The sequence below is a fragment of the Carassius auratus genome, chromosome 10 (genome assembly GCF_003368295.1).
Source record: "Carassius auratus strain Wakin chromosome 10, ASM336829v1, whole genome shotgun sequence".
In the NCBI taxonomy this organism is placed as follows: domain Eukaryota; kingdom Metazoa; phylum Chordata; class Actinopteri; order Cypriniformes; family Cyprinidae; genus Carassius; species Carassius auratus.
Window position 1 is genome coordinate 7190054 of NC_039252.1, and position 16140 is coordinate 7206193.

At 37.1% G+C, this 16140-nt stretch overlaps 1 protein-coding gene across 1 annotated transcript; it reads left to right on the top strand.

Annotated features, from left to right (window-relative positions):
- Window positions 1–269: 269 nt before the first annotated feature.
- Window positions 270–16044, top strand: LOC113110413 (protein phosphatase PTC7 homolog). Its single transcript, XM_026274608.1, has 6 exons — window positions 270–756; window positions 5298–5477; window positions 8264–8462; window positions 10920–11043; window positions 13148–13277; window positions 13390–16044. Exons 1-6 carry the CDS (start codon window positions 555–557, stop codon window positions 13446–13448), a joined length of 894 nt encoding a protein of 297 aa, XP_026130393.1. The 5' UTR covers window positions 270–554; the 3' UTR covers window positions 13449–16044.
- Window positions 16045–16140: the final 96 nt, after the last annotated feature.

Sequence of the window (16140 nt, forward strand, 5' to 3'; positions counted from 1 at the left end):
TACATTTGTGTAAAACATAAAAATTGAGGGAAATTTGGTTTGTACCTTGGAATTAGTTTTCAGTGAGAAAAAGTCTCATGAAAATGAATTGAAATGCTCCACAGCAACACAGAATAGTTTAGTACTGTATGTAATGGAAAAATACACACAGAATACATCCACAGAAGTCACAAGAGTAGTCGCTATCTTAGTTTAAAGTGTTCCAGCACCTGTTATTTCACTACGCGCTGACGTCACCGCGGCCGGTCAGGTGACCTCGGGGCCCGGATGCGCTCGTTTCCGGAACACATCAGTGGTGAGAGAGAGTGCACTAGACTAGAGGATGTCGGACAGGATGGAGTGCACAGGAGAGACTTCATCCAAGACATAAAACAGCCCTAACTTTATCCAAGACACAAAACACCCGTATATCTCACACGACCGGCGTTCACTGAAGAAGAAAGGGCGTTTGAGTCACTTTTAAAGCGGCGTGCTTCCTCTGCGGCGCGCGGAGCCGAATGTAGGTGTTCAGATCTTAGAGACACGGGACACGGGCTACACGCTCACCGCGGGGGATGTTATCGGTACTCTCCTATGGCAGGATCGTGGCCAGGGCTGTCCTGGGCGGACTCTCGCAGACGGACGGCAGAGATTACCGCCTGGTCACGGCCAGCTGCGGCTTCGGGAAGGACTTTCGGAAGGGGATCCTGAAGAAGGGCATGTGTTACGGAGACGACGCCTGCTTCATCGCCCGGCACAAGTCCGCGGATGTTTTGGGTGAGCGCCACCAAAATTCAGTGTATTATACATCAGTTGTTTTGGCACAAATATGCACGGTGACCAGCTCGTTAGTAGGGAGCTCCACGGGTTACCGTCAGACCTCGGTTCGTGATGGAGGGGTGTGAGACACGATCAGTCCAGCTCTCACCTCAAATAACCTCCCTTTGAGAATATCTGGGACTTTCCTGATAACGCGTGTAGATTTAACACGCGTTCCTTAAATATGTAGCAGCTAGGCAACTGATTATTACTATAATATATCATATCATGCATATCAAATCTACATTTATTGCAAATTAACAGTTAGCTTGGGTAACACAATTTGACCTTTCACCCAGAAAGAAGCCAGACCGTGCCCCAAAGCGCGACTAGCGGCCGAAACTAGAATGATTTTCCCCAAAACATTTCCATCATGGAAACACGGATATAAATGACACGTTGTCCGGCGTGCGTAACATTAACAGATATCTCCGATCGCATTTACTAAAACATTAATATCCAGAGTGTAAAATGCATTTATAGAGTCTCTGTAAATGTAAGTGACTCTCTGGATATGAATGTTTTAGTAATTCGACATGTTATGAGCTGTATGCATAAAACATGCATGCATTAACTAAATTATATCCTGTAGAAGTGTCAGGGGCTCGCTTGTAAGTGTTGCAGGAGCTAGTGCAAAGGTCAGAATGGTTGAACATGGAGGCGGCCATGTTTTTAATCACATCCTCGATCCAGCGACACACACGCGCGCGCATCATTGTCCTCTCGCTGACCCACAGACATTTTCTCTCGCATTTCTACAACCTGATATGACAACCTTAAATAATACTGAATAGTTGTCACTGAGAAAACCCAAAATCATTTTCTCAAGTTAACACGATACGAGAAAACTGAGAGTTCCCGGTTACATTCACGTCCTACAGACTGAATGTTCACCGGCTTTTGTTACAGACTCAGCAGCGCGTGAGTAGCAGCACAGCTGTTACTTACCTCAAAACACCAGTTACTGACTACTATTCAACCGTTACAAACGACTCTTTTGCATTTTTTAAAGTGGTGCTTGTGCAAATCTCTGTCAATGTTCTAATGCATTGCTATTCTGTTGTACTGGGTGGTTCTTATGTGGATATAGATCACAACAACAGTAAGTTTCCACAAGTAAAAATACAACTGACATTTCTCAATAAGGAAGTTGATTTGGAACTGTAACTTATAAAGCATTAACAGACAGGCCTGCTGTGAGCTATAAGATTGTTAAACAATAGTAACTGTTGTTTTTTTAAGCTATCTGCCCATTTATTTTTAACACATTTTTCAAGTAATCGGTGTTGAACAACAAACTTTCTGGTGAGAAACTACATTACCCATGATTCTGTAGCAAAATCTCCACCAGTCAGGTTATCACAACAAAATTAAGCACTCAAATTATTTGATTCGGTTTCCCCGCTTGTAATTTTCTTAAATATTTGTGTAGATTTACAAATTTTGCAATAAATGTAACTGCTTCTTTATGTACAATCATCATATCTAAAAAATCAATGGTTCTATATTTATCCATCTTTTTATGTCACTGAGAGGCTTCATGGGATTGTAGTTCATTTCCTCATTAAATCCGTTAAGTACAGACTTGTACCTTTTGTATTTTTGTCTGATCTTCAAATACTTTTTTGCTTCTAATCAAAGTTGTTTACTGTTGTTTTTTATTTATTTATTTATTTATTAATTTCTTTTTAAATGTGTTTGTCTCTGTCCACCGAGTCTAGTGAACTTCTCTGTTTACTATCACAAGTCTTTAAAGGTCAGTGGATGATCTTCACTTTCCACTCCAATTAGCCTAATGAGTTGGTCTTAAAAACAGGAAGAGACGGCTCTGGGGTTTATTTGGTGCCCTCTGATTTCTCGGTGGTTCATGGTGAAGTTTCAGGAGGGTGTGAACCTCAATAATCACATTATCAGTTGGATGTGAGGTGTTCAGTGAAACTCTTTTCCAGGAGATCTCAGAGATGTGCTCGGTCACAGACAGACACACTTTAATCCAGCAGCGATTACTGCCAAACATTGACGCCAGTCATGACTAGCTTCTTATCCATTTTACAGACATATGATGTTCCATTTAACAGCAATAACAAAAAACAAAACCTATAAGACTAAATAACTGCTTGCTTAGAGGTTTCAGGTTTATTATTTATAGTGGCCTTTGTTGTGCCAACTGGAAATAATGTGTTAATTTCAATCATGTTCAGACAGAGCAGGGGTTAATGGTACCTCTGAAGTCTTTATATATGGTAACATGTTATATCTCAAAGTATATATCATGAATTGATAAGGTTATGTCTGCTTAATTAAGCAAAATAAACCCGTAATCACTATACAACTCATCAGTGCAAATAAACAATATAAGCTGTAAATATTAGTATTGTGATAGTACAGTTATGTATAAAAAATATCTTAAATGCAATAGTTATGATAGTAATATCTTTTGTTTTTATTTAGTCATTTTTAACTTTTGGTAATAATTATTTTATGGCCATATTGACATAAAATCACAACATTTTGCCCAAATTATACAGCTCTACAAAAGAGCACAGCAAACCTGGATATTTTTAAATTGCAGTTTAAAGTATCAGAAAGTTTTGATCAGAAAAAAATCTCACTTTTTTGCCCAAATCGTGCAGTGCAAGGTTATAATATGTTGAGGTATTAAAGCTGCAGTAGGTAACTTTTGTAAAAATATATTTTTTTACATATTTGTTAAACCTGTCATTATGTCCTGACATTAGAATATGAGACAGATAATCTGTGAAAAAAATCAAGCTCCTCTGGCTCCTCCCAGTGGTCCTATTGCCATTTGCAGAAACTCCATCACTCCCGGTAAGAAACAACCAATCAGAGCTGGGGTCCGTAACTTTGTTTGTGTTCAAAATGTAGAAAAATGTATATAATAAGCGAGTACACCATGAATCAGTTTTCCAAACCGTGTTTTTAGCCTGTCCTGAATCACTAGGGTGCACCTATAATAAGTGTTTATATTCTGACTATTTTAGATTGCTTCGGGGGTACCGCGGCGGAGTAACCCAGTACCTTTGTGATTCTTCATAGACATAAACAGAGAGAAGTAGTTCCGGCTACAATGTTCTTCCGCAAGACGCAAGCAGTTCTGTTTTATAACCGCTAGAGCGTCAAAAGTTCCCTACCGCAGCTTTAAATATATTAAAAATGGCAGTGATACCCATTTTAGTTCAGTTAATTAAATACAATGGGTAAAAGAATAAAGAACATGGAAAAACAATAAAAAAAAAACATTTAAATGCATCAAGTTCTTTGAAAAAGTATCTTTCCATTCACAATTGTTTAATTTAGTCTTGCAAATGACTATAGTTCTTTTGCTATGGTAAATATGGTCATCTCAGGTTAATGTTTATGAAACTAAATACAAATGTTATGGAATAAAGATTTGAGTCGTGGAATCGCTGATCTGACCTCATGATTTGGCCTGGATGTTGGTTGTGTATGTCGTGTTATAATAAACACTTCAATACAGTATCCAGTCGATCCAGTCATTCAAAACAACGGTTTACAGATTTGAGTCCTTGTGTTTTTTTTAAATACTTTTATTTATAAAATCATTTAGTTTACTCTTCATTACTAAATTGATCATTATTATAAATATTTTTTTCTTGTATTTAGTGTAAAGATACAAAGATAGAGCAAGTTTTTTGAAAGGTAACTTTAATGCTGTCACTTATGTTAAAAAACATTTATAGCAATCATTTTTCTTTATACAATAAAATTGCACACCCACCGACTGTGTAACCGCCACGGACCAATAGAAACTCAAAGGCGTTTAGGAGCTTTGGTCAGCTGTTTCGAACTCGTTTCGGCCTGATTTTGTTTGAAATGACGTCATATCAGTTCATTCTTTGATTTCGTTTGAAGTACATTAAGAACGTAACGTGTCAGATTACATCATGTCTCATTCACTGCCGAGAAAACATTACGATACAAAGTGCATAATATTACAATAATTGAGCCCTCCTCTCTTGCTTGGTCTGTAATGAACTTTCTATTCGTAATGAACACTTGACTTTCAGACAGCATAACAATAAATGTTTTTGAACCAAATACCTTTAATTTACAGTGTTATTTGAGGACGTAATTAAATGTTTTTTAAAATGGGAAGCTGGGAGTGCTTGAGTTGTTTGGTTAGATTTTGTAAAATATAATAACCAATAGTTACTAGCTACTTGGAGTTCAAGGGGTTCACAGGATAGTCATCTAACATCCTCTTTTTTTTAAACGAAGGTGTCAGACGTGCTTTAGCAGACGGCTGTTTTACATTACCATCACAATGCTCAGTCAGGAAGGAGGTTTGTGGCAGCTGCCATCTGTCTCTGCGGCGTCAGAAACCGCAATCTCTTCCTTTCTTTTCATTCGATTGTCAGAAGTTAGGTGTTAAAGCTATTAGGGTTGAGGAAGTTAACATGCATCCACCTGGTTTTCCTCTCAATGACCGTATCTTTCTCGTTCTGTTTTCCTCTCAGGTGTTGCGGATGGCGTCGGGGGCTGGAGGGATTACGGCGTGGACCCGTCCCAGTTCTCTGCCACCCTGATGAAGACGTGTGAACGGCTCGTGAAGGAGGGCCGCTTCACTCCCAGCAGCCCCGTGGGCATCCTGACCTCCGGCTACTATGAACTCCTGCAGAACAAAGTACCGCTGCTGGGTAAGATCTTATCCACACACACACACACACACACACACACTCTGAACCATACGGTGAGTCACACACTCGCTGCTGCTTTTATAGGATAAATAAAATCTGCAGGATGACTCCCAGTCCTTGCGTCGTGATGTTCAATACTGATTCTTGTCCAAGTTTTTTTTCCAAATGTATTGTCAAGAATTCATGCTTGACTATTATGAGCAGCAGAAATTACACTGTTTGATGTCATGCATCTCATCAGTGTTATTTTAGTATTGTTTGTATTCTGTTGTAGAAAACTTTCTTTTTTTTCTTTTTTTTTTTTTCTTTCTTTAGCTTGTTTTATTGCAGTAATTATTGTACTTCATTTTATTTTAGTTAGTGTCTTGTGTGTTTGTTTACATTTTTTCTCTATTTAATTTTTATTTATTTTAGGTTTATTTCAATTAACTTATTTTTAATTTCAGTTAAAGGTCTCACATCAGTGACCAGTTTTGAATGCTCTACATAGGCAGCAATTAAACTCAAATAGTATATTTTTATAGTTTTATACATGCAATTTCTGTTGTTTTGTCTTCCTGCTAGGGACTTTTTGCAAGACATAATTGTCTTTTATTAGGTATACTTAGTAGGATTTTTAACTTGTGTTTTTCAAATTTTTGAACAATTTAAATCTTGAAGTATTATGGGAGTTTGTCCACTGATTATCATTTGAATCAATGCTAAATAGAGTTTGGCCTAACGAAATGAAACCATTTTTACTGAGCATGTCTTCATAAACCGCAGAAAGGTTATTGTTTACTAAGGTAACTTCAAATTACCAGATGATCCAGGTGCCTTTTTTACCTCGCAGAGACTGAGAGAGTGAAGTTAGATTCTCAAACAAGGCATTGGATTACCAAGCATGCGACCGGTCGCCTTTTTGCTGAAACCTGACTTCACGGGCTGTCAGAAATGTCACTCTGTGTTCTTCGTCTTGCTGAGTTGTTTGCCTCTTTAAAAAGTGACCTGCTTTTATTTTGGGAAGGCATGTGGAGCGATAAAGGTCTGTGGGTGAGCGCTCTTAGACAAGGTCGCTTGAACTACAAGGCTTTGGTCAAGGTTTGAGAAAAGGACAGACTGTGTGCGGTGATAAACTGAAAGGCCATCAGTGTATAGCTTCCTCTTTATTAAGTATTCAACCTAAAACCTGTTCAGTGGGAAACATTACTCTTAAATATAGGTTTAATAGATTGATTCAAATGTGTTAACTAAGGTGTAATAAACTAACAATGAAAAATACTTTTACAGCATTTATATTAGCCTACATACTATTTTCTACTGTTTTCTATTGTAATATACTCTAAAATTTAATTTATTCCTGTGAATTATTCTAGTCTTCAAAAATCATTCTAATATGATAATTTGGTATTTTCGTAATTGATAAATGTTGGAAACCGGTGCACTGATTAATGTTTTTGCAGAAATTGTGATGTTTTTTAGTTCAAAAGTGTGGCATTTTATTTATATATATATATATATATATATATATATATATATATATATATATATATATATTAAAATATTTGTAAACATTATTAATGTCTTTACTCTCACTTTTGATCTATTTAATGCACCTTGAAAGATAATTTTTTATTAACTAAATAAAAAATATCTTGCTGACCCCAAACATTTGAACGATAGTATATAGTAATAGTAATATATATTTTTTAAAATTTCAAACTGATTATTTGAACAAAATTTATAAACCGTGGTATGTTTATATCAACATTAACCTAGATTGACAAAATCGCTGTAAAAGTTTGTTTGCATTAATGTTAACAAACTGAAACCGCTTGTGTTCTACGAAAACATATGTTACTTTTACATGACCTTTTGTCTCAGTAGCTATGTTTTCATCAGCCTGTTTTTATGCATATTTTGAAGCATCTCTTCAGAAACTAGTGATGGAAATGGCAATTTCAAATAAAAATTCCCTACTTCGTAAATTTTTTACACTCACTTGAGCTGGTTTTTGACTTGTGAAAATAATGGGAGATGGAAACGCATTTGCTGAATAAATTCCCCTATGCACACTAAAAAAAGTCATGTGACTGTGCTATGGGACACCAAAACCTGACTAACCATCAGGCCGATCTTGTTCCACAGCATCTGAAATATTGATATGGTGACTCTGGAAAAACCCGAGCAAAGTCTATCAAAGTATTTGATATTTAATTTGTTTCATCTGCTCACTCTGAGGTACAAGTGATTTATTATCTGTAAAAAAAACTACTATATTCAGTAGATTCTTCTACTTTTCTTAGTGATATTTAAGAAATATTTATATTTCACAGTTTATCAGAAAGTGACTATTTTGTTCTCTTTGACTTGGATGCAAACAGTGCTTATTTGCTAATGTTTTATGCAATAATTCCATTTTCCATTAAATTCACAACTTTGAATGAAAACCCAGATACTGTCGGTTATGCTTGCAGATGTCTGTTAACACGTGCTGGGTGGTATTTTTTACAATGGACATGTGATTGTCCCACTGACATACTTTACATGCAACAATTTCTCCCTGCATAGACGTCATACTGCTTGCTGTGTAGACAGCTTCTTATATAATATGAGCCACAATGCATCACGGTTAGCTTTCATGCACAGTATGTAGGTTACATGACTATGTTATGGGAACATATGAGTTAGTTAATAAAAAGTAAAGTGTAAATTGTTTCATGTGCATATAAAAAGTAATGTATTACAGCTTCAATTTGAAAAAAAAAATCATTTGTTTAATTTATTTTTGTCTCTGTCTTTTCTAGGGAGTAGCACAGCTTGCATAGTCGTTCTGGATCGTCGGAGTCACAGGATACACACCTGTAATCTGGGAGACTCAGGCTTCTTGGTGGTCCGAGGTGGAGAGGTGGTCCATCGGTCAGATGAGCAGCAACACTACTTCAACACACCCTTCCAGCTGTCCATAGCCCCGCCGGGGGTCGAGGGCGTGGTGTTGAGTGACAGGTGGGTCAATGACACTCGCTCACTGCAGTATCACAGATGGTTGTGTGTCACAGATCAGTGTCACAGATGTCTGCGCACGGGGTCGTGTGGCTTTTACTTCAATTAATAGTGTAAGATGCACCTACTGTAGGAGGCGACACGTTGATCTGGTGCTTATGCAGGGTGTGTGAGTTTGATTTATTACGTTCCCGCCTTACCTCCATCATTCTGCCTTCTATTAATTTATTTAAAAAAAATTATATGCAAATAGTACATATAATGACTTGAATACTCCTCTGCTGTAGCAAGTATTTTAATAATAAAAAAAAAAGGTTTTGTAGTAAGTTTTTATTTTATAAAAAAAAATAGAATTTAATATGGCTAATATAAAAAACATTTCATATTTTTTTGGGGGGGGGTATCGTACTGATATTATAGTAAGATTATATCTTTATTTGGTCGTTTGGCATAATCTACTATTACTGTGTAAGCAGTTAAGAAGTTAAGGTAAAATATTAAGCAAATGTAAAACATTTGATAAGTCATGTGATGCAACCAATGTGCAGAAACCTGCTGAAAGGAAAAAAAACACTAAACAGGAAATATATGCAGACTCCCCTTTACTGTGTCAAGGTCAATAAATCAAGATTGCATAAATGTATATTTAAGGTTAATGTTAATACTTAATCATGGTTACAGCATTTTTTAAAGTCTTAAATATAAACTTCATAAATTGCATAATAAAAAAAATAATTCTGAATTTCTAAGAACATTAAACTAGCATTATTTGTTCTTTTTTTTTCTTTATGGTGGACTCTTATTAGATTGAGCAGTATTAGCTGAGATTCTCCTGAACCCTGTAGAAGTGAGAACAGCCAAAGAGTTCTGCCTAAAGCACTGCGAGGGAGTGTTGGTCCAATTCTGTAATGTCAAGGCCATGTGATTCTAGTTCCTCACTGCCACGGTCTTGCCAGGGGCACACATCCAAACAAGCACGCACAAATACCAAAAACCTCCAATCAAAGAGAGAGGGTGGCGAAGCAAACCCATTCGCCTCAGCCAATGAGCATTGTGCTGAACACTTGTTGACATTTTTTTTTCGGAGTCCCAGCAGAGGGCATGATTATTTTAAGCTCCACATGTCCTGCTAAATTCATGTGGGACCTTTAGTTTATGTTGTCCAGAGTCTGTTATAGCAACTTTCTCATGTGCAGCAGGAACTCTGCCCCGAGCTTGACCTGAGTGTTGGGTTCTAAGTGTGCCTCAGTAGTACTAAAATATCCATTTACAAGGAGAATTACATGCATTTGGTTATTTACTTTGGAGCGTCGGGGGTGCTTTGAGTTCTGTGGCAGTGTTTTAGTAAAAAAAAAAATACATTGAGTTTTGGAATCAAGAGCAAGTTTGTGTCTCGCAGGTCTTCTGAGATCATAATGATTATTTGTTCGGTAATTTAGCAGATGTTTTAATCCAAAGAAAATTCAGCGGAGAAACAATTTATCATACAAAAAGCAACAGTATTCTTAGTACCATTAAATTGTTGTTTTAGATTAATTGTTGGTCCTTGTACTGGTCTCCCTCCAAAACCTTTTTTCCGATACATTTAGTTATTACTTATGCGGCTAGTTTTATGTGCGTGCTTGGACGCAAAATAGGCTATATCTTAAAAAAGGCCCACCATGTATATATTTAAGTAATTCGATTTGTACAAGCATGATTTATTTGACTAACGGCTTAAATGAATGACTATTAGTCCACTAGAAAAATCGTTGTATTTGGAGGCAGCCCTACAAACAAATATGATCGACTACCATAGAGCTCTGGAAAACACCCAAAGCCATCTAATTTAATAGCAGCAGGTTTTAAATGGATAAGCATATGTACTCTTTTTTTTTTTTTTTTTTTTTTTTTTTTTTTTATGTGACCCATAATCAGAGCACCAATACTTACCCAGTACACTAAAACAGATTAAACTAAAACTCAAGGGATTTGGAGCTTGAAGAGGCCTGTCTGGTTTCCAAGAAAACAACCTGACTGATTGGATTTGGTCCAGAGCTCATGTTGGGTCTGGACAAGTTCTCTTAAACCTAAGTGTCCATTACTCTCCGTTTAGGTCAGGCTGATCTCTGCCCTGTTACCCTTTTGTGCTACTGCTAGAGTTTCAGCACTGATCAAGTATCGGAGTCTAATTTATTGGACTAGATCATTGTTGTCCCATTAGCATTTCTACAAAATGACTGGATTGGAAATTAATCTGAGAACTGCAGGTCCTTTATGCTTAAATTTAAAAACAAACAAACAAAAATGTTATCTGTGTAGTTCCGAAGGATAAATGTATTTTTCATGACAGGGTTCATTACCTGGCATCAATTATGGGTATGTGGGTGTCATAGTAATTAAAATATGCTGGTATTGTAGAGCGTTGGCATATGCGCTACACCAAGTGTAATTCTAAATGTTTCTGTCGATCTCTTTCAGTCCTGAAGCTGCAGATAGCTCTACCTTTGATGTCCAATTAGGGGACATCATTTTGACCGCTACTGACGGCCTCTTCGACAACATGCCTGACTACATGATCCTGCAAGAACTCAAGAAACTCAAGGTACAGACCGTACTTGCGTTAAGTGTGAGGGTGCAGTCAACTGATGTGGTTTTTGGTTTATATTAAAGAAATTAGTGTGGCTGATATATCACATGTGTGGTTATAACAGAATGTTATGATCGCAAATAAGATGCAACTGGACCTGATGGGACCAGTGTCCAGAATTACAGCATACAGCATCATATTTGCAGAATGAAACCAAATGTTTCAGTCAATTCAACTAGGGTTGTGCCGGTAGACATTGTCATCATCCATCGTGATACACCCCCCCTCCCCTTTCACCTCCAGGATGATCAAAGACAGTCTGGAGTTACCTGTAAGTACTGTGACAGTTAGAAGACGTCTGTGTGAAGCTAATCTATTTTCAAGAATCCCCCGCAAAGTCCCTCTGTTAAAAAAAAGGCATGTGCAGAAGAGGTTACAATTTGCCAAAGAACACCTGAACTGGCCTAAAGAGAAATGGAGGAACATTTTGTGGACTGATGAGAGTAAAATTGTTCTTTTTGGGTCCAAGGGCCACAGGCAGTTTGTGAGACGACCCCCAAACTCTGAATTCAAGCCACAGTACACAGTGAAGACAGTGAAGCATGGAGGTGCAAGCATCATGATATGGGCATGTTTCTCCTACTATGGTGTTGGGCCTATTTATCGCATACCAGGGATCATGGATCAGTTTGCATATGTTAAAATACTTGAAGAGGTCATGTTGCCCTATGCTGAAGAGGACATGCCCTTGAAATGGTTGTTTCAACAAGACAATGACCCAAAACACACTAGTAAACGGGCAAAGTCTTGGTTCCAAACCAACAAAATTAATGTTATGGAGTGGCCAGCCCAATCTCCAGACCTTAATCCAATTGAGAACTTGTGGGGTGATATCAAAAATGCTGTTTCTGAAGCAAAACCAAGAAATGTGAATGAATTGTGGAATGTTGTTAAAGAATCATGGAGTGGAATAACAGCTGAGAGGTGCCACAAGTTGGTTGACTCCATGCCACACAGATGTCAAGCAGTTTTAAAAAACTGTGGTCATACAACTAAATATTAGTTTAGTGATTCACAGGATTGCTAAATCCCAGAAAAAAAAAATGTTTGTACAAAATAGTTTTGAGTTTGTACAGTCAAAGGTAGACACTGCTATTTTTTTGAACACACCCCTTTCAACTAATTGCCCAATTGCACAGCCTTAAGAGCGTGCATATCATGAATGCTGGGTCTTGTTTGTTTTCTGATAATCTACTGAACCTACTGGTAACTTGTTTGCCACGTAGCAATAAAAAATATACTAAAAACCTTGATTATTCTGGTTAGTCACATTGTACTGCTATTATTTTGAACAATACTGTATAATGAATCTCTGTTATAGATCAGTGGTTCTATAGTATTTTGTCACACCGCACCGCTCTCATCCAGTGTATACGCGGTGTTAGGAATTGTTAGTTGTTTTCCCTTATAAGGATTCACGCTTCGGGCACACCTCCCCCAATCCCTGCCGATGTCATCGTCCATCACAATGTTTCACTCTAGAAATCGTCCGAAGCCAAATTTGAAGACATCACCCAACCCTAACTTCAACAATACTTGTTTCTTGCTAACTTAGGGATGCTGATTACAAAAATAGTGCCCGTTTTGCTCAAACACGTCTCACGATGATTTTTTTTACAACCATTTGTAAGGTGAAGAAATATTGTATTAGTGGTTAAATCTCCAAAAAACTGCCATGAAGACTTGATTATCGGTCTTCCTCTTGGATAGGTTAGATCTCTGTTCAATTTTCGAATATATAAATGATTGTGAAGACATTATTTTATACCTTTTACTTAATTTTTTCCACTTCTTTGCAGATTCTAAGTTAAATTAAACATGTATTTAGAGATGCAGGGCTGTATTATTGGTTGATACCGATAAACTTAGAATCAAAATGTCTGATATATCAGTTTAACGCTATACTTGGTGTTTTTCAGCTTATTGTAAGGTCATCTTCCTATACCGATAATATCAAAATATCCATATAATGGCTGATTTGTCGGTATAACATAGATGGGTACTTTCCACATTTTTTGTTTGATCTCTAATCTTTATTTATATATTTATTTTACCTCAGAATACCAACTATGATAGTATCCAGCAGACGGCCCGCAGCATTGCTGAACAGGCCCATGAGTTGGCCTACGACCCCAACTACATGTCCCCTTTCGCCCAGTTTGCCTGTGACAATGGGTTGAATGTAAGAGGTGAGTCTTCAAAAAGAGGTTCTTGACTTCCATTATCTTTCTCATCCCAAAACCTCTTTGAATATCCATAATCAGCAGTACTGACCTTGTAATTGGTCTGTTTGCGTTTCAGGGGGGAAGCCTGATGACATCACAGTACTTCTGTCCATCGTGGCAGAATACGCAGACTGAGCATGCTCAGTGGAGCTTGCTCTTCTCTTAAACCTGTGTCTTCCACCCCTCTTGTATTGCACTGCTCCCCATCTCACTTCTCCCTGCACCTTTTCCATTCATCCATTTCTCGAGTAAATCAAGTCAACGCAGAGAGGAGCATAATATGAACTCGCTGGTGTGGGTGCTGATGCAAGCAGTGCAAACAGTTCACTATTGATGACCTCATTAGTGTCGAAAAGGATTTGGGGAATCTACAACTCACGTTGTGAATTTGAGTCATTGCTATTGCTATTTTTCCAAGGGGCAAGGAGAGCCATGCATTACCCACAAAAAGTGTGTTCTAATGGGAAAAGTGGTCATATTCACTCGTGTGGTTAGTGCAAATGAAAATCTATTGTTAAATGGTTGGTTGTCTATGTCTCGAGAGAGAAGTTAAGCATCTCAATAGCCTCTATGTGCTGGAGTGCTCCTGTGTTTATTGTGTGTACGTGCATAATGTGTCCTGTTTGGTTAAGCTGTAATGGAAAGGTAGGTAAAAGTTTGGAATGAGGTTTGGCTAGATTTTAACCTTTTTAAAGACAAAACGTCTTAAAAAAACTGATTCGGTAAACATTACATGATCCTAGGACTTTTATACGGTTCGTAAAGACTAAGTATATCCCTGGTATCCTTATTTTCAATATGGCATCAAACCTGACTAAGGTGTGTATCAGAGAATGTCACAATCTGCTGATAGACCGCTACACTTGCTCACGGGGATGGTGGATGTTGACTGTGAATGCGTGTTGGATGTATATTTATATGACTTCACCTCTCGACCCTTGAGTTTGAAAGTCTACATGCACAAATGGCTAGCATCTGGCAATGCTTTTCATGAATCGAAAGGTCAGGTATATAAATTGTTTTATTTTTATAAATATTTAGCTTTTAGTGGAACTAAAGAACGCTGGTCTTTACGGATCGACCGTGAGACCTTTTGGCGTTTTCTATGCTCCCTAGCGAGGCTTGGGTTATTTTTTTTATTGATTGAAAGGTATAATTTTTTTTTGTCACTCTAGATTGGTTCTAGAGAACTTTCACATTCATGTGCTGCTTTAATTTTGTAAATTATAAATGTGTGAGTGACTACATTGTTTATATGAATGTTTTTTACCTGTACAATAAAAAATGGGTGAGCTGATGGCGATTTTATTTTACTAAAGCGGAGTGTTGAGTGTGATTGGCTTTCAGTCTTTGGATAAAATAGAGTACTGATTCTATGAGAAGCATTTACGGTACATAATTGTTATATTTTTGTCCAGTTTATCAAGATTGCAAAACCATAAAGCAATTCAGATTTTTTAAGTGTCTTTTTAGTTTTGTTTCTCCAATATCTGTGAAATATTGTGCATGTCCAGGATGGCAAACCTCAGTCAATTATGTAAAAAAATATTGATATATGTATAGCCCCTGAGTATTCTTTTAAGCTTTCATATTTGAAATCCTATATAACTAAACATGGAACTCAATGTTTTGTGAGCTTTGCCATCCTGATATGTATCTACAGACAGAGAGGACTATAATCAAGTCCTCAGTTGTGCTTGCAACACAGTTCGTCTTGTGGGTTGTGGTAATGTTGAAATTAACATCCCGATCTACATTGTTAAATTGCTAAAGAAAACCAAAGCAGGAAAGCAGTGAATCGTTAAATGTTGAAAGTATCTGGCAGAATTAACAGTGTCCCAAATCTGCTTTTCCTTCTAGATGAATGAAATGGAAATCAATTAACAGCCAGTCAAATGTAATGTTCACTCATTTGTGTACTTGTCAATTACAAAATGTGGTATCTAGGTCGAAAATGTTATAGCCAGCTTTTTATTTTCGTCAGTGGTGATGTGTGTGATATCAGCGCCTCTAGAGGCAGCAAACAGAAATGCAAATGTTTTTTTTTTTTTATATATTACTAAACCAATGGCATTTTTTTAGGCACAGCTAACAGTTTGCTGGAGTAATGACAGTTTTTTGTTTGGTCAGATGATTAGAATTGGGATAATTTATTTTTGATCAGAAATGCTATAAAATAATGAAGTATTAAGGATCACCCAAAAAAATTACAAAGTGTATAAAAAAAAAAAAAACTGATCTAAACAACATTTTGCAGTTTGAAATCCAATTATAGTCATTTTTGCATTTGTTGGAATATGTCTCAATGTAACAAAAAACAATTGTAACGTCATACATTGCATATTGGTCAGTCTGTGTCCGAATATAGCCTACTAACTTTTGATCACTTCTTCCCCCAAAAGGCAAATGTTCAAGTTGGTTTTCTCTTTATAGACCGCTCCTCAATTACTCTTAAAGAAGGTATTTTGGTACATGTACTGTAACACTGGATATTGACTGTTTGAACAAACTGATCAGATTTTTTACTAGTTAAATGAAATAAATCAGTCTCAGAGAAACCAGTTAGTATGCAACTGAAGAAAACATTATTTTTGCTGTTCTGTTTTGAGTCTCTGGCGGTGTGTAAATGTCCCATTTCGCCAGAAGTGAGTGTCATTGCACGAGATGATGTTGTTACTGGACCTTTTTGTGTCTGTAGTTTTGCCACTTTGTTTGCCACACACACAACATACATTTTTCAGAATTCTCTTGTTATGGCTTGTCCAAAATCGTCAGATGTGCTTTTATCAATTCTAGTACAATTTTCCTACATCATCATTTTAAAACC

Bases quoted from the DNA above. Each gene is read 5' to 3' on its own strand.
- LOC113110413 (XM_026274608.1), top strand. From the start codon at position 555: ATGTTATCGGTACTCTCCTATGGCAGGATCGTGGCCAGGGCTGTCCTG. The intron at 757-5,297 runs GTGAGCGCCACC...TTTTCCTCTCAG, and splicing joins CAAGTCCGCGGATGTTTTGG to GTGTTGCGGATGGCGTCGGG. The intron at 13,278-13,389 runs GTGAGTCTTCAA...TTTGCGTTTCAG, and splicing joins CAATGGGTTGAATGTAAGAG to GGGGGAAGCCTGATGACATC.